At 49.3% G+C, this 25,950-nt stretch overlaps 1 protein-coding gene across 9 annotated transcripts in view; it reads right to left on the reverse strand.

Annotated features, from left to right (window-relative positions):
• Window positions 1–25,950, reverse strand: part of CACNA1A (calcium voltage-gated channel subunit alpha1 A) — a 247,265-nt gene that overhangs the window by 102,762 nt on the left and 118,553 nt on the right. For 4 of the 9 annotated variants that reach the window (XM_084756458.1, XM_084756453.1, XM_084756452.1 and 1 more), the window contains exons 7-16: window positions 22,170–22,273; window positions 19,450–19,565; window positions 17,593–17,649; window positions 15,736–15,831; window positions 8,772–8,981; window positions 4,819–4,931; window positions 3,684–3,796; window positions 3,451–3,582; window positions 3,105–3,177; window positions 11–128 (exon numbers count right to left, since the gene is read on the reverse strand). In XM_084756458.1, the coding sequence (XP_084612584.1) occupies window positions 11–128; window positions 3,105–3,177; window positions 3,451–3,582; window positions 3,684–3,796; window positions 4,819–4,931; window positions 8,772–8,981; window positions 15,736–15,831; window positions 17,593–17,649; window positions 19,450–19,565; window positions 22,170–22,273 (1,132 nt within the window). The remainder of the gene's footprint in view (window positions 1–10; window positions 129–3,104; window positions 3,178–3,450; window positions 3,583–3,683; window positions 3,797–4,818; window positions 4,932–8,771; window positions 8,982–15,735; window positions 15,832–17,592; window positions 17,650–19,449; window positions 19,566–22,169; window positions 22,274–25,950) is intronic. The other 5 variants (XM_084756459.1, XM_084756456.1, XM_084756455.1 and 2 more) reach the window with 3 other exon arrangements.

A 25,950-nucleotide genomic window follows, 5' to 3' on the forward strand; every position in this document is an offset into this window, starting at 1 on the left:
AGAAGGATACAGTTCCCGAAGAGGGTGAGGACGATGAAGTAGATGGAGAACACCATGCCTCCCTGCACGCCCCCCTGAGACTTGATGCCATCGTACATGACCTCATTCCAGTCCTCGCCCGTCAGGATCTGGAAGACAGGGACAAACGCACAGCCAAACCTCTCTCAGCCACCAGCTTGTTGGAGCCACAGCTGCGGTCACGATCTGTCAGTCCAACGCCAACCCCCGGGGGCTTCAGCAACCCTATCTCTGTGCGTGTAACTGGGGGTTCTCGGCTTGGCTGTGGGAAAGAGGGGACTTGGGGGTATCTTGTGGCTTGCTGTCAGCCTGTCTTCTCTGATGTGACACAAGGGTTTGCTCTGGGCTGGATGGGCAGGAACTCAGCTCCCAGAGTGAGTTGGTATTTGGCAATTTAGCAAGATCCTGTCTCAAACAAACAAACAAACAAACAAACAGCAGTTTTAAATGGCACGGGTCCTGGGGATGTAGCTCAGTGGCAGAATCCTTCCCTAGCTCATCACTTGGCAACGGTTATGGGACCTGTGAGAAGTAACTGGGGTGACATGGGGTCATGAGAGTGAAGCCTTATGATGTGAGGCTGCTGCTAGGCTAAGGAGGAGGAGGGGGAGGAGGGGGGAGGGGGGAGGGGGAGGAGGGGGGAGGGGAGGAGGGGGAGGAGGGGGAGGAGGGGGGAGGGGGAGGAGGGGGGAGGGGGAGGAGGGGGGAGGGGGAGGAGGGGAGAGGGCTGGGGACGTAGCTCAGTGATAGAGCACTTGCCTAGCATGCATGAAGCCAGGGGTTCTGTCCCCAGGATTACATAAACCAGGCTTGGTGGCACAAGCCCGTCATGCCAGCACTAGGGAGGTGGAGGCATGGAGATAGATGAATTCAAGGACAGCCTTAGCTATATAGATGGCATGAGGCTAGCCTGGGCTACACGAGGCACTGGCACAAAACAAGAAGCAAAGGAAGACAATCTATGGAGAGAGATTCCGCTATGGCCCAGGCGAGGGAGCTAAGGTGTTCGCCCACCTAGGACTGACTGCTCCCGTAGCAGTGCACAAAGGCAGGTCACACAGTGAGGGAACAGGTGGAGCAAGAGGCGGCTGCCCCGCTGATGAGCATAGAGGAGGCGAAGGGGCTATCAGGCTTTCCCGGTGTGTGTGTGTATGTGTGTGTGTGTGTGTGTGTGTGTGTGTGTGTGTGTGTGTGTGTGTGTGTGTGTGTGTAAGGCAGGTTGCCCTCAAACTTCCCAAATAACTAAGGATGACCTTGAATAACTGATCCTCTTGCATCCCGGTGCCTGGATGACAGGCATGGGCCACAGTGCTTAGCTCCAAAAAGATGGCTGAGCAGTGCTCAAATGCTTAAAGAATTTTTTTTTGAGGATATTCTGGGAGTTCACTTAAGTTCAGCCCAGAAAGACAGATAGACCACAGTCTCACTCAGAGAGGCTGAAAAGTTGACTCAGCCGGCTCGGATGGACTAGCCGACCAGAGGCCGAGAGAAAAGCCTAGAAGCTCTCTCACAGAGCAGTGGGGAGGGAAAGACCACAGTGCCACCTCATTTTACAAATAGGTGTGTTGCTCTGGGTTTTGTTTGTGGCTGAGCCCAGGAGCCACATTACTCAGCACTTACGTCTTTTAAAATGAGAAAAACAAAACAAACCAAAACAACCAAAAAACTAAAACAAAAACAACAGCCCAGTTTCCTTCCTTCTATCCAAAGTCTCCTGAGGATGAAGGAAAGAGAATTCTAGAATGTTCCTCCGCTATAGCCAGGCTTCTCAGCCTGGTACTGTTGCTCAAGGGTGGGCCATTCCCCGGGGTGGAGCAATCCATGTCTGCCCACTGCTGAGCATCCCTGGCTTTCCATCACCAGATGCCAATGTCATCTGCCTACCCCAACTACGTATGACTACCAGCAGCGTCTGCAGACAATGCCCTGTGACCTTGGGGGACTGAACCCGCCCCCCCCCCCCCTTGGAGCTTGGCCCTGTCTAGTATTTATTTTCTGTCTTAGAGGATTGTGCTCTCTCAAGCCAGCCTTGCAGTCTCCTTTAGAAAGGACCAGCCTCTTTAAGAAAAGGGAGGATGGAGGCCACATTTTCTATATACACCCCCACTCAAAAACATAAAAAACACCAAAAAAAAAAAACCCCACCAATTTATTTTAATATGTTAGAGGTCTCTGATGGGCCAGTCCCAAAGCTTCAGTGTAGGTGCCCCCAAGAGGACGCAAGCCTCCTTGACCTGGGACAAGTGGACACACTCACTTTGAAGCTCGGTAGATGTACCCACCAGGCCTTTCCCTTCTTGGTTTGTCTTGTTTTGGGTGGGGTCTCACAGCCTCCTGAGTGCTGGGCTTGCAGGTGTGTGCCACTGCCCTGGGTTCTCTTTTTTTTTCTCCCTCTCCCCCTACCTCTTTCCAACAGTGTCTCATGCAACCCAGGCAGATCCCAAACTCATTAGATACCCGAAATGATCTTGAACTCCTACATCCTCTTGCTCCAACCTCCAAGTCCTGTGTGCATCATGCCCGCCAACTTTACGGGCTAAATTCTGATACTTAAGTATCTGGAGCCCTGCAGACCCTGGAGGGATAGTCTTACCCTGGGGAAGCCAATTTCTAGAGATGGGGAAGACTTTGGCTATTAGTCTTCTGGTGTAGAATAGCTCACCCTAACGGAGCTGTCAGGGTCTTTCTTCCAGTTGCTTCAGCAGGGGGCAGACTCTCCACTTCACCTGCTTCTTCCTGTGAGAACCTCAAGCAAGGCTCTTTTCTATGCCACCTAGCTGGAGTGCTTTCCTGTGTGGTTCTGTAGAGCAGCCTATACTCTTTTGGGTCATACAGGTGACAAACTATCCTCTTCCCCACTCTTGCTCTCCTGCTCTCGTGTGTGTGTGTGTGTGTGTGTGTGTTGCTTGGCTGTACTTGGGCTGGAATCTGGGGGCTCATATGTGTTAAATAAATGCGCTAGCACTGAGCTGCATCGGCAAACATTCTAAAACAGCGGGGGGAAAGGGAAGGAATGGAGGGATTATTCAAGGATGCTCCTGAGCTGCTGGGTTAGGAGCCTGCATCAGGACTGAGGAAGTTCATACCTGAAACACAGTCATTATTGCTGCTGGAAAAGTGTCGAAGTTGGTGGGAGGCGTCCCCTCATCAAAATTAAACCTGTGGACAGCAAGGACATTTTACGTTAGCCCTCCTGCTCTGAAAGGACTGGTTCAGCTTCTGATCTCCATGGTAACATCTAGAGTATCTCTGTTCCCCAGGAAGGTAATGTATCTAGTACCCAGAAGCCCACTGCCTTATACGACTGTTCCCGTCCGGGGGCAAGTCACAGGATGGAGGATGGAGGTCAGCTGGAAGGGGTGTGTGTTTGTGTGTAACGGAGGCTGAGTAGGAGTTCTGGGTGAGAGCTCCAGCATGGCAGGCAGGACTTACTGGCCACCGAACAGCTGCATCCCTAAGAGGGCAAAGACGACGATGAACAGGAAGAGGAGGAACAGCAGACTTATGATGGACTTCATGGAGTTGAGAAGGGAGACAACCAGGTTTCTGAGAGACGCCCAGTACCTGCCGACAGACGACAAAGTGGGGGGTCAGACCAGGGAGCTCTCCCTCTCCCCCTCCCCCACCCCGCCTCATCAGAGTGCTAAGAAACCTCAAAGACTTACTTTGTGACTTTGAAAATGCGCAATAACCTGAGAGCTCGTAACACGCTGATCCCAAAGGATGTCCCGGGTTTTATGACAGCCCAGATGACTTCAAAGATGCTCCCAATGATGACCTGCAGCAGACAGCTCAAGGTCATGGCTGGCCTCAGGACCCCCACCCATTCCCAGGGCCGGAACCAGGTCCTCCCCTCAGGAGTGCAGGATGCTGTCTGTCTGTCTGTCTGGAGGGTCCTGCACCAGCTCACGTTTATACTGCTTTTTGGACGTCTGTGAAGCTGTTAAGAGGTGGTGCCCGGCTGGAAGGTCTGTGTCACTAGGGGTCAAGATCCCCTCCCTCTTTAGGTTGTTTCTGTCAGGTTTTGTTTGTGCTTTTTTTTTTTTTTTTTTTTTTTTTTTAGACAGGCTCTCTCTGTGTAGCCTTGGCTGTCCTGGAGCTTACTCTGTAGACCAGGCTGGCCTCCAACTCGCAGATCTGCCTGCCTCTGCCTTCCGAGTACTGGCATTAAAGGCATGTGCCACCACATGTGGGCATCTATCTGTCAGATGTTTTGCCACAGTGACTAACATATATGATGGGGCCAAAAACTCATCTTTTCCCTCTACTTATTTTTATTTCTGAAAGGCCTACATGGCCTGGCACTGATGGTGCACACTTTTTATCCCAGCATTTGGGAGGCAGAGGCAGGCAGATCTCTGAACTTGCTGTCCTGGAACTTGCTTTGTAGACCAGGCTGGCCTCAACCTCAGAACTCCACCCCCCTCTGCCTCCTGAGCGCCAGCCACCCCTGCCTGACTGCCTTGAGATTTTAAGCTAGGACTTTAGTTCCATTCCTTCCCTGGGCTCCCCACCTCTACTTCCCTGAGACAGCCTAAGCTGTCCCTACCTGCTGACAACAGCTGTGCGTCCTTAGCGCCCCTCACCTCTCTCCCCAAGTCACCTCACACCCAGAAGTCACCTTACTATCGTCATTCTTATCACTGAAAGCCAGCTCGGGCTACCCTGGACTCACGGTCCCGCCTCCGGCTCAGGTGCTAGGACTGCGGGAGCAACCCACACCCGGCTCCCTCCCCAGGTGTCAGCCATCGCTGACTGACGAGATCCACAACAAGAGGCCCGTGAAAACGCAGGACTTACCCCACAGTCGAAGCAGTTGAAGGAAGAGTGGAAGTAAGGCCGCGTCCCGAGCCCGTACATTTTTATAAACATTTCGGACATAAAGAGTCCTAAGAAAATGAATTCTGCATAGTCTGGAAGGAAGAGGAAGAGGAAGAGGCGTGGGTCAGGCCCTGGGGAAGGCCCCGAGCCCCCTCTGCCTTTCTCCCTGGCAGGCAGGGAGGCAGAGACGGTACTCTGTAGATCAATGGCCAATGGCTATGCAAGGATTCTTTCCCCATGGGCCTCAGTTTCTCTTCTGCAACCAACTGTCCCTATCTCCCAACCAACCAACCGACTAGCCAGCCAAATTTAGGCCAGTCTTTAAAGAAATGACCAGTAGGTAGTCATTGAATAGTTTTTACTCTGGTTTGATGAGGAAAGTTGGATGTAGGATACGGCTATGGACCACGTTTTTGTGTGGCTTGTTAAATTTAGTCAGTGCCTACCTGGGTTTCAGGGATAGCCACACGTATGTGGAATGCCTGCCTGAAACCAGACAGTGAGAGGCAGAGGCCTTGGATCAGCAGTAGAAGGCGAGTGTGGAATCCCCCAGTGAGGCTCTGGGGTACGGCTTAGTGGTAGAGCTTTTGTGTAGCAGAGTTCAGTGGTAGAGCATGTTTGGAACCCTGGGTTCCATCCCAGCATGGCAGCAAACAAACAGAAGAGCAAGCCAAAGGAAGTGTAAAGAAAGGGAAGGCTGTGGAGTCAAAGTAGTTTCTACAAACTTCATAATTGTGGCTCCAGAGTTAATTCTATGGTTTATCCCCCATCCCCACCCCCTGGAAATCTGTGATCATTTGCTCTTTGAGACACAGGGTCTCACTACATAGTCTTGGCATTCCTCTATAGATGAAGATGCCTTCACACCTACCGCAATCATCCTGCCTCGGCTTCCCTAGTGCCGGGATTAAAAAAGGTGCGCACGACCACACCTGGCCTCTAAAACCCACGGGAGCGGTTCCCATGGATACAAAACTGTTAGAACAGTGTAAGATGCTGAAGGGGAACCAAGTCCTAGAGCCCCATGAACAACCTATAAAGGGGCTTGGTGTAGGAGTTCATCTTCTGGCCTTTCATGAGGGCACGGTATCATCTTTTCCAGAGGACATAGAACTGAGGGCAGGGAACAACTTTCCAGCAGACAATCAAGCCTCTCTGAATGCCACATGTAGATTTCCTAGGTGGCTCTCGGAACTTAAGAAAGAAAATATCTGTTCTTACTAAACCGCCCAGCCTCAAGTATTTTGTTACAGTAGGGTGGATTGGCTAAGACAATTGCCAAGAGCCCTAGCTAGGTGATGCTTTAAGGAGGTGGTTTTTGAACTGATTGCCAAATACCCCCTCATTGTCATTTCTTGCCAAAACTTGCTTTGATTTGCAGGATTCTCAGAAGCTCCTTGTTTCTGGGAGAAACTCTTCGAGTGTCTGGGACTGAGTATCTAGAGAAGCAGATCTGTCTATAACATCTGGTCCCTCTGAGACTCAGCAGGGTGGCCCCAATGGGACAGAAGTCTCTGAGATGCTTGCTCACTAGTTACCATGGAAACTCGGGAGTTATTAACACACAACACCAGACCATAGAAGAACCATAGGGACTGTCGGACCTCTCTACCAGGTCCAGACAGAGATCCTGAGACCCAGGTGTTCATTTCATCAGTTCCAAGGGGCTCCCTTGTTCTGGTCTGGAGTTCTCTGAAACTGTTTCAGTCTTTGTTATTTATAGACTGCCTTAGGACTGAAGATCTCTGATCAATGGATTACAGTCTGTCCTGCCTAAGGGGTAGGACAGGCATTGAGACTTCAAGGACTCCACCATCAGACACAACTTGGACTTAGGAACACAGCTTGGTGGGTTCAAATCCTGGATTCCTCCCTTAAAAGCTGTGTGACCTGGGAAAAGTTCTGTCACCTCTCTGTCTCCCTTTTTTTTTTCATAACTGGAAAATGGGGCTAACTAAAAGATGTCTACACACCAAAGCCTCCAGGCAGAAAGTCCTAATCCCCTGTTTCCTTAACCAGGACAGATTGCAAGATGATTAGTGGATGAAAATAGGCGAGTAAAAATAGTCTGCAGGAAGAGGTCATAACGAGAAATAGAGAGTCCTCGTTCACACAGCTCCAGAGGGACCAGATGCAATTACGCAGCTTGGAAGCAGGTCAGGCTCAGAGAAAGAACAGTCCCCTTGGGGTGGCCTGTGGGGTCAGACAACAGTTCTGGGGACCACAAAGGTTCAGGGAGACTGTCCTCTGCACTAGAATTCGGGCCTTTCCAGGTCGAAGGCATGGCCATCCTTATAGCTGTCCTAAGCCACTTCTGAACAAGGCCAGTAAACAGGCCAGAAAGCCAACAGCTCCAGTAGGAGGCAGCTAGTAGGCACCAAAGATTGAGTAGTTTTCACGGGGCCTCCAGGGGAGAGCCAGGCCGTCCACACCGTTGTTAGGCCCACACCTTCTGTTGACTCCTTATAGTTTTTTTTCCACCTTGGGGGCTCCCACTTTCTAGGACCCATACTCAGTTTAGGCAAATCCTGAAACTCTGAGCAGAATCTAGAGGGCAAAACCTTGAGGGTCCTGGTTTCTCTGAGGAAGCAAAACACACTTATGTTTTTAAGCCTCAGGCAGATGTGAGGCAAAAGGAGAGAGAAAAGGGAGTAGACATTTTAACAAAGAAGCGGGTGGGGGACCACATCAGGGAGTCTAGAGTCCCCCAGTGTGGGCTGTGGGCATGGGTCAGCGGTGGAGTCCCTGCCTACCATGTGAAAATCCTCAAGGTCTACCTCTAGTACTGGGAGGAAGAGAGGGACAGAGGCCATCACTGCTTACAGGGCACTTGAGGTTCTGAGGTTCCTAGTTCGAAAGTGGGTATCCCATGGACATTCCGAGCAGTGCTCTCGGGGTCTAACACACGCCACTGCCTGTGTGGCTCTCTTGTCTGGCTTTTATCTTTCCATCTGCACATCGTCAATATTCCTGTACCATATTAGGAACAGTGGCCTGACTTCCAGCCTTCGGCTCTCAGGACGGTGAGAAAGATGGGCTGGGCAAGGCTGGGTATGTCCTGTGTCCCCTTCAAAGGTTCATGTTCTAGGAGGCTGGACTACAGAGCAGGAAACACTGGGACCTGGTGAGGGGCCTTCAAAGGTGGGGCTAGTGGGCGGTGCTTAGGACACTGGCCGCGCTGCCTGCCTGGCTTGCTCTGAGGCTCTTTCACTGTCTTTATCTCACTGTCTCTATCTTTGCATTTGCGTCTATCTCTCCTATCTCTCCGTCTTCTTTAACTTTCTGTGCTTCTTAAAAAAAAAAAACTACTGTATATGTGTATGAGCATGCAAGCATGTGTGCATGAGCATGTGTGTATGAGTGTGTGTGCAAGCATGCATGCACATGTGTCTGTGTATGCATGTATGTGTATGTACATGCCCATGCTACAGTGTTCCTGTGGAGTCAGAGGATTCCGTTTTCTCTTTCTTCTGTGTGGGTTCTGGAAATCAACTCGGGTTTCCAGGCTTGACACCCCAGCCATTACCCACCGAGCCACCCCAGCCATTACCCACCGAGCCACCCCGGCCATTACCCACCGAGCCACCGAGCCACTTCCTGTCTAACTCTTCTCTTTTTGATGCCAGTCTGTCTCAGCTCCCTGGCTGCAGGTGTGACCACAGGCTCCGGCACACACGTCATTCTCCTTGGGGTTCTGCCCAGAGCTAAGCCGAAGGGTCCGGCCCTTGACCCTGACAAACCCTTTTGTCTTTCTTCCCTCAGCTGCCTCAGGTCTTCTATCAGCCCCAGTCTAAGGCAGGCTCCGTTATGGCGGCGGCCGCACGGCCCCGTCTGAGCTGCAGACACGGCCATAGGCAGGGGTAGGTGTGGGAAGAGGGCTAAAGGAGAAGCAGCAGTCATGAGAGAGCGAAGGTCCGAGGGGCTCTACTCACAGAGGAAGTCGGAGAGCCACTCGGGCTGGTTGTAGTGGACGATGGCGACGCAGAGCGTGTTGAGGGCTACCAGACTGAGCACGGTCCAGTAGAAGGCCTGAGTTTTGACCATGCGGCGGATGTAGAAACGCATCCTTCTCTCCTTTTTGTGAAAAAAAGTTGAGTTCTCCAGCTTGGCACTTTTAATGCTGGCTCTGGCGAAGGGAGACCCTGCCAGGGAAAGGAGGGAGAGAGAGGGTGAAACTGAGGACGGCCTCCCTCGGGGAGGAAGCCACGTGAGAGGGCAAGAGGGAAGAGGGCGTGGTGCTGCAGGCTCCAAAGGGCCGCCCCCCCCCCAGGATGAGGGGGTGATAGGATCCTGGGTTCCCCTAAGTGCTCAGCACAGAGTTTCCCACTTGAGGCATTACGCGGCTGTGTGGAGCTTGCGAGCTGGGGAACTGTTCTTTCTTATTAGGCCCTGAGCTGGCGACAAGACAGAGGCAGAACTCCCACCCACATGAAAGCTGCCACTCGAGGAGAACACACGTTAAACAGACATCTGGGGCCAGGGGATGGCTCAGTCAGTAAGTGCCTGTCCCCAAACCACAAAGTCCTGAGTTTAACCCTAAAAACCACATCAAACCTGGACAGAAGAGTGGAGTGTGCGTGTAATCCCAGCGCTGGTGACAGGACACTCCCTGGCCGGCCCCACCCAGCCTAGTCAGGGAGCCCCAGGCCAGCGAGAGACTGCATCTCAAAGGATGAGGGCAGGGCTCCCGAGGATGTCACCTCAGGCTGTGCTCCCACCTCCAAATGCATGTGCACCCGCACACACGTGCACATGTGAGCGATACAGCAGGGCATGGTGTCCTCCTCTGGCCTCTACATGTAGGCAGAGTGTGCACACATGGATGGACATGCGGTATGCACCAAGCATTTAAAAAATATGAATAGAATGTAATACTTATTTTGAAAATATTTTCATGTAACAGACATATACACACACACACAAACATGCATGTGCCATGTGTGTCATGTATGTGCAGATGCTTATGAGGCCAGCAGAGGATGAGAGTTACTTTATGTGGGTCTGGAAACTGAATTCTGGTCCATCACGTGCTTTAAACCACCGAGCATCTCTCCAGGCCCCAAATGTAATAACCGATCGGAGAGAGCCACCCACAGAGGCTTCCCTTTTCTCTTAGGCTCTATATTCAGCACCTTATTTGTTCCCTTGCTTCTTTACTTTTTTGACAGTGCCAAGATTTGAACTCGGAGCCTTGCACACAGCAGGCCTACACAGTAGGTGAACATACTGCTACTGAACCCTGGCCCCCGCCTTTTAAAATTAAAATGTTTTTTAAATAAAAGCGATTATATTTTATACACATATATACAACTAAAAAATAATTATTGCAGATTACATAATTGGGTTTGTTTATTATTCTCTCTCTCTCTGTCTCTCTGTCTCTGTCTCTGTCTCTGTCTCTGTCTCTCTCTCTCTCTCTCCCTCCCTCTCTGTGTGTGTGTGTGCGCGTGCGCGCGTGTGCATGTGCGCGCCTACATAGGCCAGCAGAGGATGCCAGGTAGCCAGAGCTAGGCTGTTGTGAGCTGCGCTGTGTGAGTGCTGGGAATGGAACCAGAGTCTCACGAAGGCAGTGAGCATGTTACTGCTGCACTGTCTGCAGCCTCTGCAGGTGGTTTAGAAGCACATCCACACCGCAGCACGGCTGGCTTGAGCCAATTACCATGTGTCTCATAGAGGGATGTGCTGCTTGGTTTTAGTCAACAAACCTAGACGTGTCTGGGAAGAGAGAATCTTAATTGAGAAATGCCTCCATAAGACTGGCCTGTAGGCGAGTCTTTGGGGGATCATTTTCTTAGAGATTGGTGTGGGAGGGAGTGCCTAGGCCACCGTGACAGAAAGACATGTGTGTGTCTGTGTGTGTGTGTGTCTGTGTGTGTGTGTGTGTATGTCATCTGTGCACACATACATGTGTGCATACCCTCATGTTTGTGAGTTCTTATGTCTGTGTGCATGTGTGCATATGGAAGCCAGAGGTCTTCAGGTCCCATCCACATATTAAAAAAAAAAAGATTTATTTACTTATTAAGTATGCAGTGATTTGCTTGCAATACACCTTCAGGCCAGAAGAGGGCACCAGATCTTGTTATAGATGGTTGTGAACCACCACGTGGTTGCTGGAAACTGAACTCAGGACCTCTGGAAGTGCAGCCATCTCTCCAGCCTAACCTTTTTTTTTTTTTTTTTTTTTTTTTGAGACTGGTTTGGAACTTCCCTCCTAGGTTAGACTGTTTATCCAGAGACCCCCAGGAACCCCAGGCTTCCGTTATTAGCATGCACCAGCACAGTCAAGGATCCATACAGGGGGTGGGGGGAAGGGCTGGCATGCACAGCCAGCACTTTAGCCACCAAGCCATCCTCTCTGCCCCCCTCCCATGTTAAAGTACATAATACACTGCCACACACAGCCTGACCACGGCTTACAACGGTGTTCCTTGAAGGAACTTGTCTTTCCAGCAGACATTTTATCCTAGGACCCTGCTTAGATCCCCTTCCTCAGCCCATAGTCAGCTCCTCTGTGGTGAGGACAGCTGCTGTGGGGCACCCCTCAGCTAATTCACGGCACAGCACAGCGTTTCCTCCTCAGGGCTCTGGGATCCCTGCCTTCTGGATAGTCTAGGGAGCCCGTGCTTAGCATAGGGTCCACTCCTTTGTGGTTGGGCAGATTTGCTGCTTGGATGGATGGAACCTGCCACAGGCTATCAATTCTCAGATTGTGTTTGGGGTCCATTTAGAAAGTTGAAAGACATGTTTTATTTCTTCCAAAAATTTTTTTTTGGTGTGTATGAGTGTATAAAGCATACATGTTTGTATATACATTCACACACATGATACATATATGGAGGACAACTCTGGGTTTCCATCCTCAACTTCTACCTTGTTTGAGACAGGGTCATACTGTGTGGCCCTGGCTGGTCTTGAACTCACTAAGTAGACCAGGGTGGTCTTGAACTCACAGAGATGTATCCGCCTCTGCCTCCCAGTGCTGGTATTAGAGTTGGGTGCCACCATTCCCACTGATACAGGGTCTTTTTTGCTGCTCGCTGCTGGCTAGCTGGCCTTGTAAGTCTCTGGGAGTGCATCTGTCTTTGCCTCCTATCTCAGGGTAGAATTACTAGACTTACAGGCACTTGCTACCGACTCTCACTTTCCATGGCTTCCAAGACTCAAACTCGGGTCCCTGCATTTGCAACCTCCCCAGCCCTCACTGGCTTCTAAATTTGTTTGGTTTTTAAAGTGCCAAGCGTAGAGGCCGGTGCTTCATGCATTCTGAATGCGTGCTCCCTGCGAGCTCCACTCCAGCCCCTTGCTTTTACTTATTTAAACATTAGAAGTGATTCTGCCAGAGCCGCTGGGACGAAGGCCTCCTGCACAAGAGAAGGAGTCACTTTTGAAGAATTAAAGTAGGTGAGGGGGAGGGGCCGGGGACGGAGCTGGGCTGTGCCCGCAGCTCTGCAAAAGCAAGTAAACAGATAAAAGTTGCATAGATGGCAGGTCAAGGGATTGACCTATAACTAAATAATGCCAAGTGATATAAGGAAACCAGGAACATTACACGTTTACGCCTCTACCAAGAGCATCCATCCAATAGGGTCAATTTCCCCTCGTCCTTGTCAGCAGGGGGCCAGATCACGTGTTCGTGTCTGTCCTGATGAAGGATGATGAACAGAAACTCACTAAGAATGGCCACCTGTCTAACTCGGAAGGTCTCAACCTGGGTTCCCAAGTACACAACAGTAGCAACAAAGATGCTTGCCTGTTAATATAGAACAAAGCAAAAAGTGGGGCCTGTAAGATGGCTGGGGGGCGGGGCGGGTGAAGATGCCTGCCACCAAGCCTGACGACTTGAGTTTGATTCCTAGGACACACATGATGGAAGACAGAGCCTCCTTCCACAGTTGTCTGCTGCTTCCACACATGTATGGTGACATGTTAATATACCAATTATTACAATATATATATTTGTGACAAGGTCTAACTGACAGGTTAGCTTTGGCTGAGCTGGAACTCTGTGTAGACCAGGCTGGCCCCAAACTCATAGAGATCCACCTGCCTCTGGCTCCTGAGTGCTGGGATTACAGGTGTGTGCCTCCAACATCTGGCCGGACTTACTTTTACTTTATATGTGTGAGTGTTTTGTCTGCATGTGCATCTGAGAAGGCTAGAAAAGACCGTCAGATCCCCCTGGAGCTGAGATTATAGGTGATTGTGAGCCACCGTGTGTGTTCTGGGAACTGAACTCTGGTCCTCTGCAAGAGCAGCCAGGTGCTCTTAACCTCTAAGCTATCTCTCCATTCAGGGTTACACAGAGAGACCCTGTGTGTGGGGGGAAAGGGCTGACAAGTGAGTCCTCAAGGTCAATGCTGACTGAATGCAAGAGGCAGAAGCAGACAGCTGCGATGCTTCTCAAAGACATGTGCCCACAAAGAGGGACAGAAGTAACAGTCACCATAAACAAGTGTGTTTCACCCAGAAACGGAAACTAAGCTTTAAAACAGCATTACAAACCTCCGTAAAGGGACTATGCAGAGCCAGGGCGGGGACCAGTGAGACTCTCTCTGTCCTGCCAAGGCTCATGAATGAGTGTCCTGGTATTCATGCACAGAACGGCTCGTGGAGTAAGGAGCTGGGGACTCATTCATGTCTTTGATCCTGCAATTATCCCCAGGAGCACGCCCATAGGGTGTTGGGGAGTAACTGTGACTGCGCACAACAGCGTTCCCACTCAGAGACACTGCAAGGAGGCAGATGTCATCCGGCAGAGCCACCCTCGGGGACCAGAGTGCGCTGAGAGGGGAGGTGGTGGCGTGGGTGAGATTAGAGGGGTGTGTGCGCGCACATTGCTCCTCCAAACACCCCCAGCGCCTACGGTGCTTGGCTGCTGTGTTAGCCAGTGGCACTGCCGAAGAGTCACCTTTTCAGCAATTCTTTCTACCATCAGCCTTCAGCTTTCAACACAAACAGCATCTCCTCCAAGAAGCCTCTCTGACCACGTGGGGTCCTGGGACTCAAACTTAGGTCAAGCTTGGCAGCAAGCATCGTCATCTGCCCATCCATCTTGCGACTCCCTTTCTTTGTTTTTGTCTGAACGTGTGTGTTCGTGTGTGTACGTGTGTTGGCATGTTCATGTTTGTGTCTGTGTGGGTGGACATCTGTGTGGAGGCCGGAGGATACCACCCACCTCCCTTGGGGTCTCTCACTGGCCTGGGGTTCAATCTTTGGCTGGCTGGCCATCCGCTCTCCTCTCAACACTGGGGTTACAAATGCGCTCCACTCTGTCCAGGTTTGACGTGGAGCCTGGGGTTGAGCTCAGGTGTTCGTGCTTTTGAGGCAAGCGTTTTACTGACTGAGCCGTCCCTCAGCCCCAGATCTCGGTTTCTCGTGTTCTCGTTGGGTGACAACTTTCACGTGGGTGGGAATTCAGCCTCTGTGCTGTGCTGAACCCAGCACCCATGCCCAGCTCATTGGCCAGTGACCTCGGACCGACATTCCTAAGCAATGTGAAACTTCTGCGCACCTTACAACACCACGTGTGGAAAAGTCTGTGTTGGGGCTGGCAAGATGGGTAAAGAACTTCAGAATTTCAGAGGGTTGTCTTCTGATGTCCACAACGTGCATGTGGCAGGTGGGGACCCTCCCCCAATATATCAAACACAACAAAATGATAAATAAAGTGTAAATGTCTACGTTATTCATCGTGCAAAACGGTTTTTTATTTTATTATTATTATTATTATTATTATTATTATTATTATTATTATTATTATTATTATTATTACTATTCTCTTTTGGTTTTTAGAGACAGGGTTTCTCTGTGTAGCCTTGACTGTCCTGGACTCGCTTTGTAGACCAGGCTGTCCTCAAACTTACAGCGATCGGCCTGCCTCTGCCTCCTGAGTGCTGGGATTAAAGGCGTGCGCCACCCCGCCCGGCGCAAAAATAAATTACGTTTAAAATCACAATGTAATTTATTTGTTGTGTGTTGGTGTGTAACACGCAGTGAGTGTGGAGGTCTGAGGACAACTCGTGAGAGTCAGTTCCCTCCTTTCACCACAGTGAGCCTGGGTATGGAACTCAGGTATCGAGCTTAGTGGCACGAATGTTGTTTTTAGACTTTGATCCTATGCCTGAGACACTGCCTGATATATTCGGAACTAGTCCCAAATCTGAAAACACCTGGAGTCTGAAACAGTTCAGAGGAATTTTGTTTTGTTTGTTTTTGAAACAGGGTCTCCCAGTGTAGTCCAGCTGGGTGGGAACTCATTATGCAGTACAGCTGCCTCTGTCCCTCACTGTGCCCCCCCCCCACATCCCCAGCTGAGATGCAGGGTATGTGCTGCCACGCCCTGCTATGCGAGGTAGGGATGCTCAGCTGTTACAGTCTTAGCCAAGGTAACTAGGAGCCTGCTCTCGGACTAAAACTGCATGTAAATGAGTGAAGTTTAGACTTACACCCACAATAAAGAGATTTATGGGAACTGGAGAGATGTTTCAGCGGTTAAGAGCACTGTCTGCTTTTCCAGAGGTCCTGAGCTCGGTTCCCAGCACCCACATGGTGGCTCACAACCATCCATAATAGTGTCTGGTGGTCTCTTCTGGCCTGCAGTGTACATGCAAATACGGTACTCATATACATAAGACACACAAGTAGGTCTTAAAGAGACATTATGGGGCTCATTTAGTTGAGATACTACAATGGAATTAGGAGACAGGATCCAGCCAGGTTTGAAAAACAACACACACACACACACCAAATAAACTAAAAAAGCATCATAATGCAACCTCCTAGAAACTGAGAGCATGAGAAGCAGTTCTGGGGCCCCTGGGGCTCAACGGGGTGGGGGGGCAGGGGGGCGTTCCCAGGTGATGGGCAGTGGCTGGTGCAGAGGGAGGGACTTACCTACAGACGCGATGTCAGCCAGCTGGTCCTCGGCCTCCTCAGGGTTGAGCAGGTCCGTCTTGCTTTTCTTCAGAGTAGCTCTCCGCAGAGCTCCAACAAGGGAAACATGGCGAGAGAAGACGGCATTACCCTTTTAAGCCAGCAGGATGCCATGCCCACTGCACACGCATGCAAGCCACCAGTGGGGAAGGTGAGGCGGCTTTGCTTAAAGGAGCCAGGGCAAGTCTGGTACTGTTCAGCTTGAGTTCAAAGTCTAGGCTCAGAAACACTATTTTCAATCTGTTCTTTTTTTTTTAATTATTTAATTTAATTAAAAATTATTTTATAGCCGGGCAGTGGTGGCACATGCCTTTAATCCCAGAACTTGGGAGGCAGAAGCAGGTGGATTTCTGTGAGTTTCAGGCCAGCCTGGTCTACAAAGAGAGCCTAGGACACAGATTGCTTGGGACTGGAGTTACAGAAAGTTGTGATCCGCCAAGTGGGTGCTGGGAATTTAACCTAGGGGCCTCTGGAAGAGCAGCCAGTGCTCTTAACTGCTGAACCATTTTCCCAGTCCTGTTGGTTTTTGAGATAGGGTCTTGCTACATAGCACTGCAACTCACAGAGATCCACCTGCTTCTGCCTCTTGAACTCTGAGATTATAGTTGTGCACCGCCATGCTGGCTTTGGTCTAATTTTTTTTAAAAAAAATTTATTTATTTATTTTATTTATATATGAGTGCTCTTTCTGCATATGCATCTGCAGGCCAGAAGAGGGCATCAGATCACATTATAGATGGCTGTGAGCCACCATGTGGTTGCTGGGAATTGAACTCAGGACCTCTGGAAGAGCAGCCAGTGCTCTTAACCCCTGAGCCACCTCTCCAGCCCACTTTGGTCTATTTTATATTCAGAGCAAGGTTCACTTCTTGGAAGTCCTGGGACAGGAGACACGGTTCATCCCTTATCCTAGCTCACATGTGCTGGGCTGGTTGGCGTTGGGGCAATCGTTCAGTGCTGAGGCTTGTTCCCCAAGGCAAGTGGACATGCACTCCAAGAGAGAGACTTAGGACCCCACGGGGAAGCTCTTTTTACTCCCAAATAAATACATTTAGGATTCTTTATTTCTTTCTGGTATTTCGACATTTAAACTTTTTCCTAATTGTTTTTGTTGTTGATAACAAAATATTGTTTTGTTTTGTTTTTTAAAGAAATATTTGAAAAGAAACCAAGTGTATGCATAGTTTGTGCACATGGGTGTAGTTCTTATGGAGGCCAGAAGAGGGCGTCAGATGCTCTGGAGTTAGAGCCATAGGTGTTCTCTGTCACCGGGTCCTCTGGAAGAGCAGCAAGTGCTCTAAGGTGAGGATCCATCTCTCCGGGCTCCCCCACAGAGTAGGACATTTTCATGCACCTGAGACAGTGTGTGTGTGTGTGTGTGTGTGTGTGTGTGTGTGTGTGTGTGTGTGTATGCATGTATGTGCATGTGTATGTGCACACATACTTCTTTCTCTACTTCTACCATGTGGGTTCTAGGGACGGGACTCAGGTCATTAAGCTTAGACTAAACAAATGCCTTTGCCCACTGAGCCATATCACCAGCCCTATTCCATTTTACAGAAGAGAAAAACTGTGGGCTCACGGCACACGATTAAAGGAGGAAAGGGGCAGTCAGGCATGGACTCCCACTCACCACCATCCCACCCCTCCGGAGGTTCTGAAATTCCATCCAGAGGCCCATGCCTCAATTACTCAAGTTTCGTTGCACAGCCCTGTGTCACATCTCTTTCTGGCTTGGCCTATTATACCCCCTAGAGCCAGCTGTAGCGAACCCCACTCCCCTGGGACCCGCCGTCATGCTTGGCTCAGGGAAGTTACCATCAAAAGGGTGCCTCTGTTCCACGTCTGTCTCGTCCTCCGCGAGGATCACCTCTTCTGAGAAGAAGAGCAGAGTTAAGGTCTTGCCTGAAGTGCTTTCCAGGGGATTGACCCCCAAGGACTGCAAACGAAGTACCCTGGCCACACCCGCTGCCCCTGGCTACCAGTCCAACTTAACTGGCCAGACCCAGGCAGCTGCCTTCTGCATCCCTGGCCCCACCTAGCAGTGGGTACAATTGTCAGCTGAGGTAGTTTGTGATTTACTGTGTGGAACAGCGCTTCAGGGTTGAGGTCCTTAAGTTACAGGACGTGTGTCCTTGGAAGGGGTTAAGAAAGCTCTCATGGGACATTTGAGCTCATGGCACAAGTCAGCTGTCCGGGCAAACCTGCTCTCAGTCTGTCTCACTTCCTTGTGTGTTGATGTCTCTTACGTCCCAGCTCTACGATGCCCACCACGAGACCTAGAGTCTTCACCAGGCTGAGCCCGTGTGGGGCCCTGACCTTAATGAACCTTAGATCTTTTTTTCTGTGGTCAGATGTGAAACATCCCCCAGATGGAGGTGGTGCTTCGGGAAGTTGCCATGGAGGACGTGGGTCAGTGGGTGGGGGGCGGGTCTTCAGGCTTACGGCCAGGCCCCACCAACCACTACTACTGCTACTACTTCTCCTCCTCCTCCTCCTTCTTCTTCTTCTTTGGTTTTTCGAGGCAAGGTTTCTCTGTGTAGCCTTGGCTGTCCTGGACTCACTCTGTAGACCAGGCTGGCCTTGAACTCACAGAGATCCGCCTGCCTCTGTCTCCCGAGTGCTGGGATTAAAGGCGTGCGCCACCACCGCCCGGCCCAGGCCCCCACTTCTTGTTCTGGTGCTGGTGGCTCAGTGTGAGTGTGATGTGACCAGCCAGCCTCCTGCTCCTGCCATCATATCTCCCCTTCCTGCTGCCACATCTACCCGCCCTTTCCCCTCTACATCGCTCTTATCACAGCAGCAAGGAAGTAATAGACACTCAGTAAGCTCTATAACTACCACTGGGTTAGTGAGATGGTCGGTTTTAATGCCAGCTTGCCACAGGTCAGACTCGTTTGAGTGGGAAGCCTTACTCGAGGAATTGTCTTAATTGGCGTGGGAAGAATATGGTAGCGGGCTCAGATAGAAAGGGTGTGGCAGGAGAGGGTATCTGGCCTCTCCTCTCACGAGGGAGTCTCTCCTTCGTTTGCTACTGCTGACCACTTCGCTGATTGATACCAGAACCAGCGTTTCCAGGCTTCCGTCACCTGACTGAGGACAAGTGGCTCTCCAGGAACTTTCCAGGTTTTTAGTACCAGATAGGGACTGCTAAGGAACCCACCCCCGGGGATGGAGGAACTATTTGGTCTCTGGTCTTTGCAGTGTGGAGAGCAGTGCTCCTCCACGGCCTCGGCTTCGGTTCCTGCCTCTTGGCTTTCCCTTAAAGCTCCTGCCCTTGCCTTCCCTCAGCGATGGGCTGTGAAGCGTAAGCTAAAGCCAACCCTTCTGGTCGTGGTTTTCATCACAGCAGCAGCAAGCTAACTAGCAGAGCACCACCCCCAGCTCCTCCCCCGCACCACCCACACACACACACCATACTGGGCCACAGGTGTGCACTCCACACACACACACACACACACACACACACACACACACGCCATACTGGGCCACAGGTGTGCACTCCAGGCCCCCACTCCATTGCGGATTCTTGCCGCTAAACTCTGGGGCTAGCAGCTTGGATTCTCTTTCTCTTCCCATCAACACCCTCCCCTTGGGCCTCTTCAAGTTGCAGGTGTGACCCTGGGTGGTGCCTTGAGATGCCCACCCCTGGGCCCCAGGATGGAAGGACCTCACCTGCTTTTGAGATCCATTCCATGTAGCCATTGAGCTCACGTTCAATCTGCTGTTGTCTTCTGAGCTTCAGAAAAGCCCTCCGGTTCTCCACACGTTCCCTTTCTTTGGCAAACTCCCTGTAGAGTCGCAAAAGAGCCAGGGGTTGGGGGTGATGGCGCTTAGCCCATAAATAAACAAATGTCTACCACATGCAGAGCTGCGGGTTCCTTCCCCAGAACACATCATAAATCCGGCATAGTGGCACATGCCCGTTATCCCAGTGCTCCGAAGATGGAGGCACAAGAAACCTTAGTTGATGCTTGGCTACCTTACAACCATCCTGGGCTATTGGAAACCTTTTTTTTTTTCTTTTTAAACCAGGCTGGCCTCAAACACACAGAGATCCACTTGCATCTGCCCCCCTGAGTTCTGGGGATAAAGGCGTGCACTACCACGCCCGGTTCAGAGACCTTGTTGTTAGGAAAAACTTTTAAGAGGCCGTATGTGTTTAGGGGTTCAGCAAAGGGCAGTGGTTCTCAACACAGAAGTGATCCCTCTAGGAGGAACCCTAATCTTACAGGACTGGGTATTTCTGACAGTGCACACACTTCCCAGTGTCACCGAACATCTGAATAAAAAAGGCAAGAGCTCAAAATCTTGAAGCTAAGCCAACTACTGCTGCCACACATTGGTCTCGCTCTTCCAGAACAATCCTGGCTAACACCACTCTGGCCCCTTTTGCCCTTTTGTGTCTCTTCCCCTAGAGGCTCTACATCTTTCTGTTTGAATCATGGAGAGGCCATCTTCTGAGTATCAGGCAGCCATCTTGAGACGCGAACTATCTGCCACCAAAAGCCCTGGAAAAGGACGTTGGAGTGGAAACCTGGAAGAATCTGGGGTCGCTGTTGGCAGCGGGGAACTACATTATGTGCCCCCAGACTTCTTTGGTGAGAAATATGAAGCCTATTTATAATTAAGATTTTCTTTTAATCAAAGTAATCTTGGGGACTTGGGGACCCATTTGTGTTAGGGAAATGCATTTAAAATGCTTACTTATAATTTTATATATGTGTATGTGTGTGTACCATGTTTGTAGAGTTACCCTTGGAGACCAGAGGAGGGTGTCAAATTCCCTCCAGCTGGTGTTACAGGTGGTTTTGGGTGTTGGGAACTAAACTTAGGTCCTCTGCAATAGCAGTAATCACTCTTTTTTCTTTTAGATTTATTATATGTGTAGGAGTGTTTCACTTGCATGTATGTATGTGCGTCAGGTATGTGCCCGGTGCTAGAGGTCTGAATAGAGCATCAGACCCCTTGGAACTGGTTCTGGATGACTGTAAGCTATCATAAAGGTGCTGGGGACCAAACCCAGGCCATTTGCAAGAAGACTAAGCGCTCTTAACTGCTGAGTTATCTCTACAATCCCCCCTTACCTTTTTTGGAGACAGGGTGTTACTATGTAGACCAGTCTGGCCTTGAACTCCAAGAGATCCATTTGCCTTTGCTTCCAGAGTGCTGGGCTCAAAGATGTACATCAACAGGATCAGCCTAGCAGTAGGCATGCTTAACTGCTGAGCCGTTTCTCCAGACCCAAGGAAAATGTGTGTGTGTATGTGTGTCTGTGTGTCAGTGTTTTGTTCCTATGAGACAGGGCTTCACTCTGTAACCAAGCTTGGCCTGGAAATGACTCTGAAGTAAATTTGTGGCAACCCTCCTGTCTCACCTTCCAGAGTGCTGGGATTATCTGTGTGAGTTTATATATATATATATATATATATATATATATATATATATATATATACACACACACACACATATATATATATGTGTGTGTGTGTGTGTGTGTGTATATATATGCATTTTATGTATTTGGGTGTTTTACTTGCACGTATGCTGTGCACTACATGTGCACCTGATGCCTGGAGGGCAGAAGAGGTTGTTGGATTCCCTGGAACTAGTCACAGATGGTTGTTAGCTGCCATTTGGGTTAACCTAGGACAGATGGTTGTTAGCTGCCATTTGGGCTAACCTAGGCTCTCTGGAAGAGCAGCCCGCGCTCCTAACTGCTAAGCTGTTTCTCCAGCCCTTATTTTATTTTATTTTAGATAGGATTTTGTTCTAAAACCCAGGACGACGTGGAACTCATGATTCTTTTGCCTTACCCCCCTATGCTGTGATCACAGACCCTGTGCTGCCACATATGGCTTATGGGCTATGAATATTTGAAAAACAGGAAAGAAGTTACTCCAAATAATTTTTAAACAAAATTTATTCTTTCTTATATTTATATTTATTTTATGTGTATAGATGTTTTGCCTGCATGTATGTCTGTGTGTTATGGGTGGGTGTGTAGTACCCACAGAGGTCAGAAGAGAGTGTTGAATTCCCTGGATTTGGAGTTATAGAAAGTTATTTGCCAGCCACGTGGGTGCTGTGAATTGAACCTGGGTCCTCTGGATGAGCAGCCAGTGTTAACAAACACTGAGCCATCTCTCCAGCCTCCCAAAGCATCTATCTATCTATCTATCTATCTATCTATCTATCTATCTATCTATCTAAAGTATCTATCTATCCAAAGTATCTATCTATCTATCTATCTGACAGGAAAACCCAAAAGGCCTTCCTCATTGGCTGTTGCAGCTGCCCATGGCTTGCTAGTGAGAGCCTTGCTGACTGAAAACCAGGAAAGAAGTTTATCCATTAGAGAGAGTGAGGTGGAGAGTGGAGTAGCGGAGACTTACCCAGACAGCACACCCAGCACAAGGTTCAGCATAAAAAAGGAGCCGATGATGATGAGGGGGATGAAGTACAACCAATTCCAAGTGTTCCCTGAGGCATCGTTGCTCTGCAGATTGCGAAGAGGGACAGCATGTGAGACTGGAGCGGGGCCCAGCAAACAGCAACAGGGTTAGCGTCATGCCTCCTGTGATTTGTCTCAAGTGTTCCTGACTTGTGGGACCCTGGCACTCTGGAAGCCAAGCACGTGACTTGGAGGTACATGGGGAACATCACCAAGGTACCACAGGGGACAAAGCTCTCTCATGTCACACAGTTCTCAAGGCATCTGAGAGCCAAAGTGATGCCTAAGAGGATTTTGGACCTGAGTCTGAAATGAGAAGGAAACACACACACACACACACACACACACACACACACACACCATGCACATACACACAAACACACACATATACACACATTTATACACACACACAAACACAACACGTATACACACAGGCACACACACATGCACACACAAACATACATACACAACACACACATACACACACACCTGAAACTGAGAAAGGAATGAAGCCCTTGTTCTCACATGTTCCCACATTTGTCTCTCCACAGTCACCATATCCCCTTAGAGGAAGCACATGGCCTCAGAATCTCATGGCCTGGTGAATCCAGAGCCACAAGCTTATCCCATAAGTATCACCTCCATTCCCTGGAATGTGATGAGAACCACAACACAAAACCATCTCTAGGAAGTGCCCCGCTAATTCTTCACGGAGAAGAAGTCCACAGATAGAATACCCTTGACATGGAGAACAGAAAACTGAAAGAGAAGAATGAGAGGAAGAGAAGATGGAGACAAAAAAAAATATGAAGATGATGGAATAGGAAGGGGGGGATGAAAGGCAGAAGGTGGAGTTGACGGTAGAGATGACCAGCATGAGCACTAAGTGTTTACTGTCTGCCTTTCCTCCTCCAAGCATATCGCCTATACTGTCTCCTCTTCACGAGGCCCTGTGTAATCACCATGTGAATTTTTACAACGAGAATGGAGAAAGACAGCCATCCTAGAGCCACAGAGTTCCAGATGTGCGTTTTGAATGTCCAGATCTGTGGACCTGACCTGTGTGCTGGAGAAAATTCTTCTAGGGAAGTCTAGGGAAGGTGTAGCAGTTGATCACCTGTGGCACTTGGGAAAAAATTGCAGGGCTCTAAAGTGTGGCTTTAAAAGCTCATCTTTAGAAGTACGCATAACTAATACAGGAGGAAAACTAAAACAAGAAAGATTGGCATCCCCAGAGTCACTAGTGAGGCTATGGAGCAAGTAGAACTTTCAGGTCCGGCTGACACAGGGGCACCATAGTCTATTAGTGCCCTGCAGCTGCTGTGACAGACGTCACAAGTTGGATGGCTTAAAAAAAAAAAGAAAGAAAGAAAGAAAGAAAGAAATCTATCTCACAGTTCGGTAGGGTGGAACTCTAAGGGCAGTTTGTGGACATGGTTGATTCTTCTGTAGGCTGAGAGAGAGAGAATCTGTTTTCTTGTATCTCTCCAGGCCTTTGGTATTTTTCTGGCCATCTTGTGCCACCCACCTCCAATTCTGCCTGCATCTTAACATGGTCTTTTCCTATGTATGGCTGTGGCTTTCTTTCTTTCTTTTCTTCTTCTTCTTCTTCTTCTTCTTCTTCTTCTTCTTCTTCTTCTTCTTCTTCTTCTTCTTCTTCTTTTCTTCTTCTTCTTTTTAAAAAAATTATTTATTAAATATACAGTATTTGCCTGCATGTATGGTTGTGAACCACCATGTGGTTGCTGGGAATTTAACTCAGGACCTTTGGAAAAGCAGGCAGCGCTCTTAACCTCTGAGCCATCTCTCCAGTCTGCACTTACCCTTTTTTTAATAGAAGCATCGGTCATATTGGTTTAGGGACACCTACTGACCCCAATGTAATGAATTACATGTGCAATGGCTAATTACAAAACAAGTCACATTCCAAGCTACTGGGGGTGGTGATAAGATTTTCACTATGCTTTGGTGTTGAATTGTGTGTGTGTGTGTGTGTGTGTGTGTGTGTGTGTGTGTGTATGTGTGTTACTGTGGATGAAGCACAGTGCCTTGTGTATGTGACACAAGTACTCTAGAACTGAACCACATACCCAGATCTGTTTTTTTTTCCCCCTCAAGCAGAGTATCAGAATGTAGCTCAGGCTGACCTCAAATCCCTGATTCCCCTTCCTGGGATGATGGCCAGGCACCACCACACCAAAGATAAACACATAAGTTTCAAGAGGACAGAATGTAACTACTCTGAGAAATAGCTCAACAGTGTCTACTGAAAGTAGTTGGTGCATCACCAAACTCTAGCTATGTCACTCAATGGAAATACGAACCCGTGTTCACTCCAGGCACGTACAAGAAGTTCACAGTGAACACCAGAAGAATACCCTACACTGTGAAGAAAATCTAGAACCTTATCATCAGGGGTGGAATTTTATACAGGAACCCGTACCACAACAATGTCAAGTAAAAATCTCCACACACAGACAGCGTGCATGCCTGACTCCATAATCAGACATTGTATATGTGTGTTGTATAGCAATTTCCTCTGAGATAAAAAAAAACCGGCCACTTTAGTTTCTGAATAAGATACAGGATGTTCTAAGGGGACATGAAACATTCCATCTTGCGGGGTAGTGTCTTAAGTTCTGGAGGTAAACAACTCAAAAGCTTCAGGAAGCCCCTGAAACTCACCAGATTCACTACACCCCTCAGTCCCCAAGTGGAGATTAATAAGGGCTGCTGGGAGACTCTTAGATAAGCTGAGCTACCCAGAAGAGGTTTAGGTCAGATGAGCTGCCTGGAGGAAGCAAAGACCAGTGAAGCTACTTGGGAGAGACCCAGACCACTGAGCTGCCTGATAGATGATGGTGTTCCATCTGTCAACCTTGCTGCAGGGGCAGTGTACTCTGGGTCTTTAAGTTTTCAGCTTTTGTGAGCTGTCATCATTGCTGGGGTGAAGTTGGCTGATGTAGCTGCCTTTGAGTCAGTTTTGCTCCTAGTTCACTGAATTGGACTTTGGTGGTATCTGTACTTTGGTTCCCTATGTGAAGTGGGTATAAGTTTAGTTTACATCTCCCCACGAGTCATTGGGTCACACTCTGTAGCCAGACACAGCATGGATGTAAAGAAAAGGCTAACTGTGGTGGGGAGGTATCCGTGACCCCAGCTACATGGGAAGCTGAGGTGAGATGCCACGAGGCCAGGAGTGCAAGATCAATCCAGGGAGCACAGACTGTCTCAAAAGCTAACCAAATGCTTTTAATCCCGGCCTTGTCTACATAGCGAATTCCAGGCAAGCCAGACTGCATAGCGTGACTCTGTCTAAAAAAAATATAAGAAAGTTAAAACAGGGCTGGGGAGTGTGGCTCAGCAGTAGACTAATGCGCATAAGACTCTAAGTTCCATCAACTGCAATAGGAGAAAACAAATAATTAGATTAACTATGTTTATTGTTAACATATTTACTCAGATAATTAAAAAATAAAGTCACTTTTGATTATGGCCACTGATGGGGTTCTGGAGAGAACGCATGTCTGAGACCCTAGTTCACACCCTTGTCCTGCCAAGCCCCCCACGTCTCAGTGTTTTGCTCCTGAAAGATTCTGAAGAGAGACTGAAATCATTGGAATATGCTGGACAGAAGGCGGCACGGCTTTGTGTTCCTCTTGGCACCGTGGAGCTGAGAGCTTCTTGTTCGAGTTCCTCAGGCTAAATATAGCGCCGGCAGC

Source organism: Acomys minous (assembly GCF_964271855.1).
Source record: "Acomys minous genome assembly, chromosome: 14".
In the NCBI taxonomy this organism is placed as follows: domain Eukaryota; kingdom Metazoa; phylum Chordata; class Mammalia; order Rodentia; family Muridae; genus Acomys; species Acomys minous.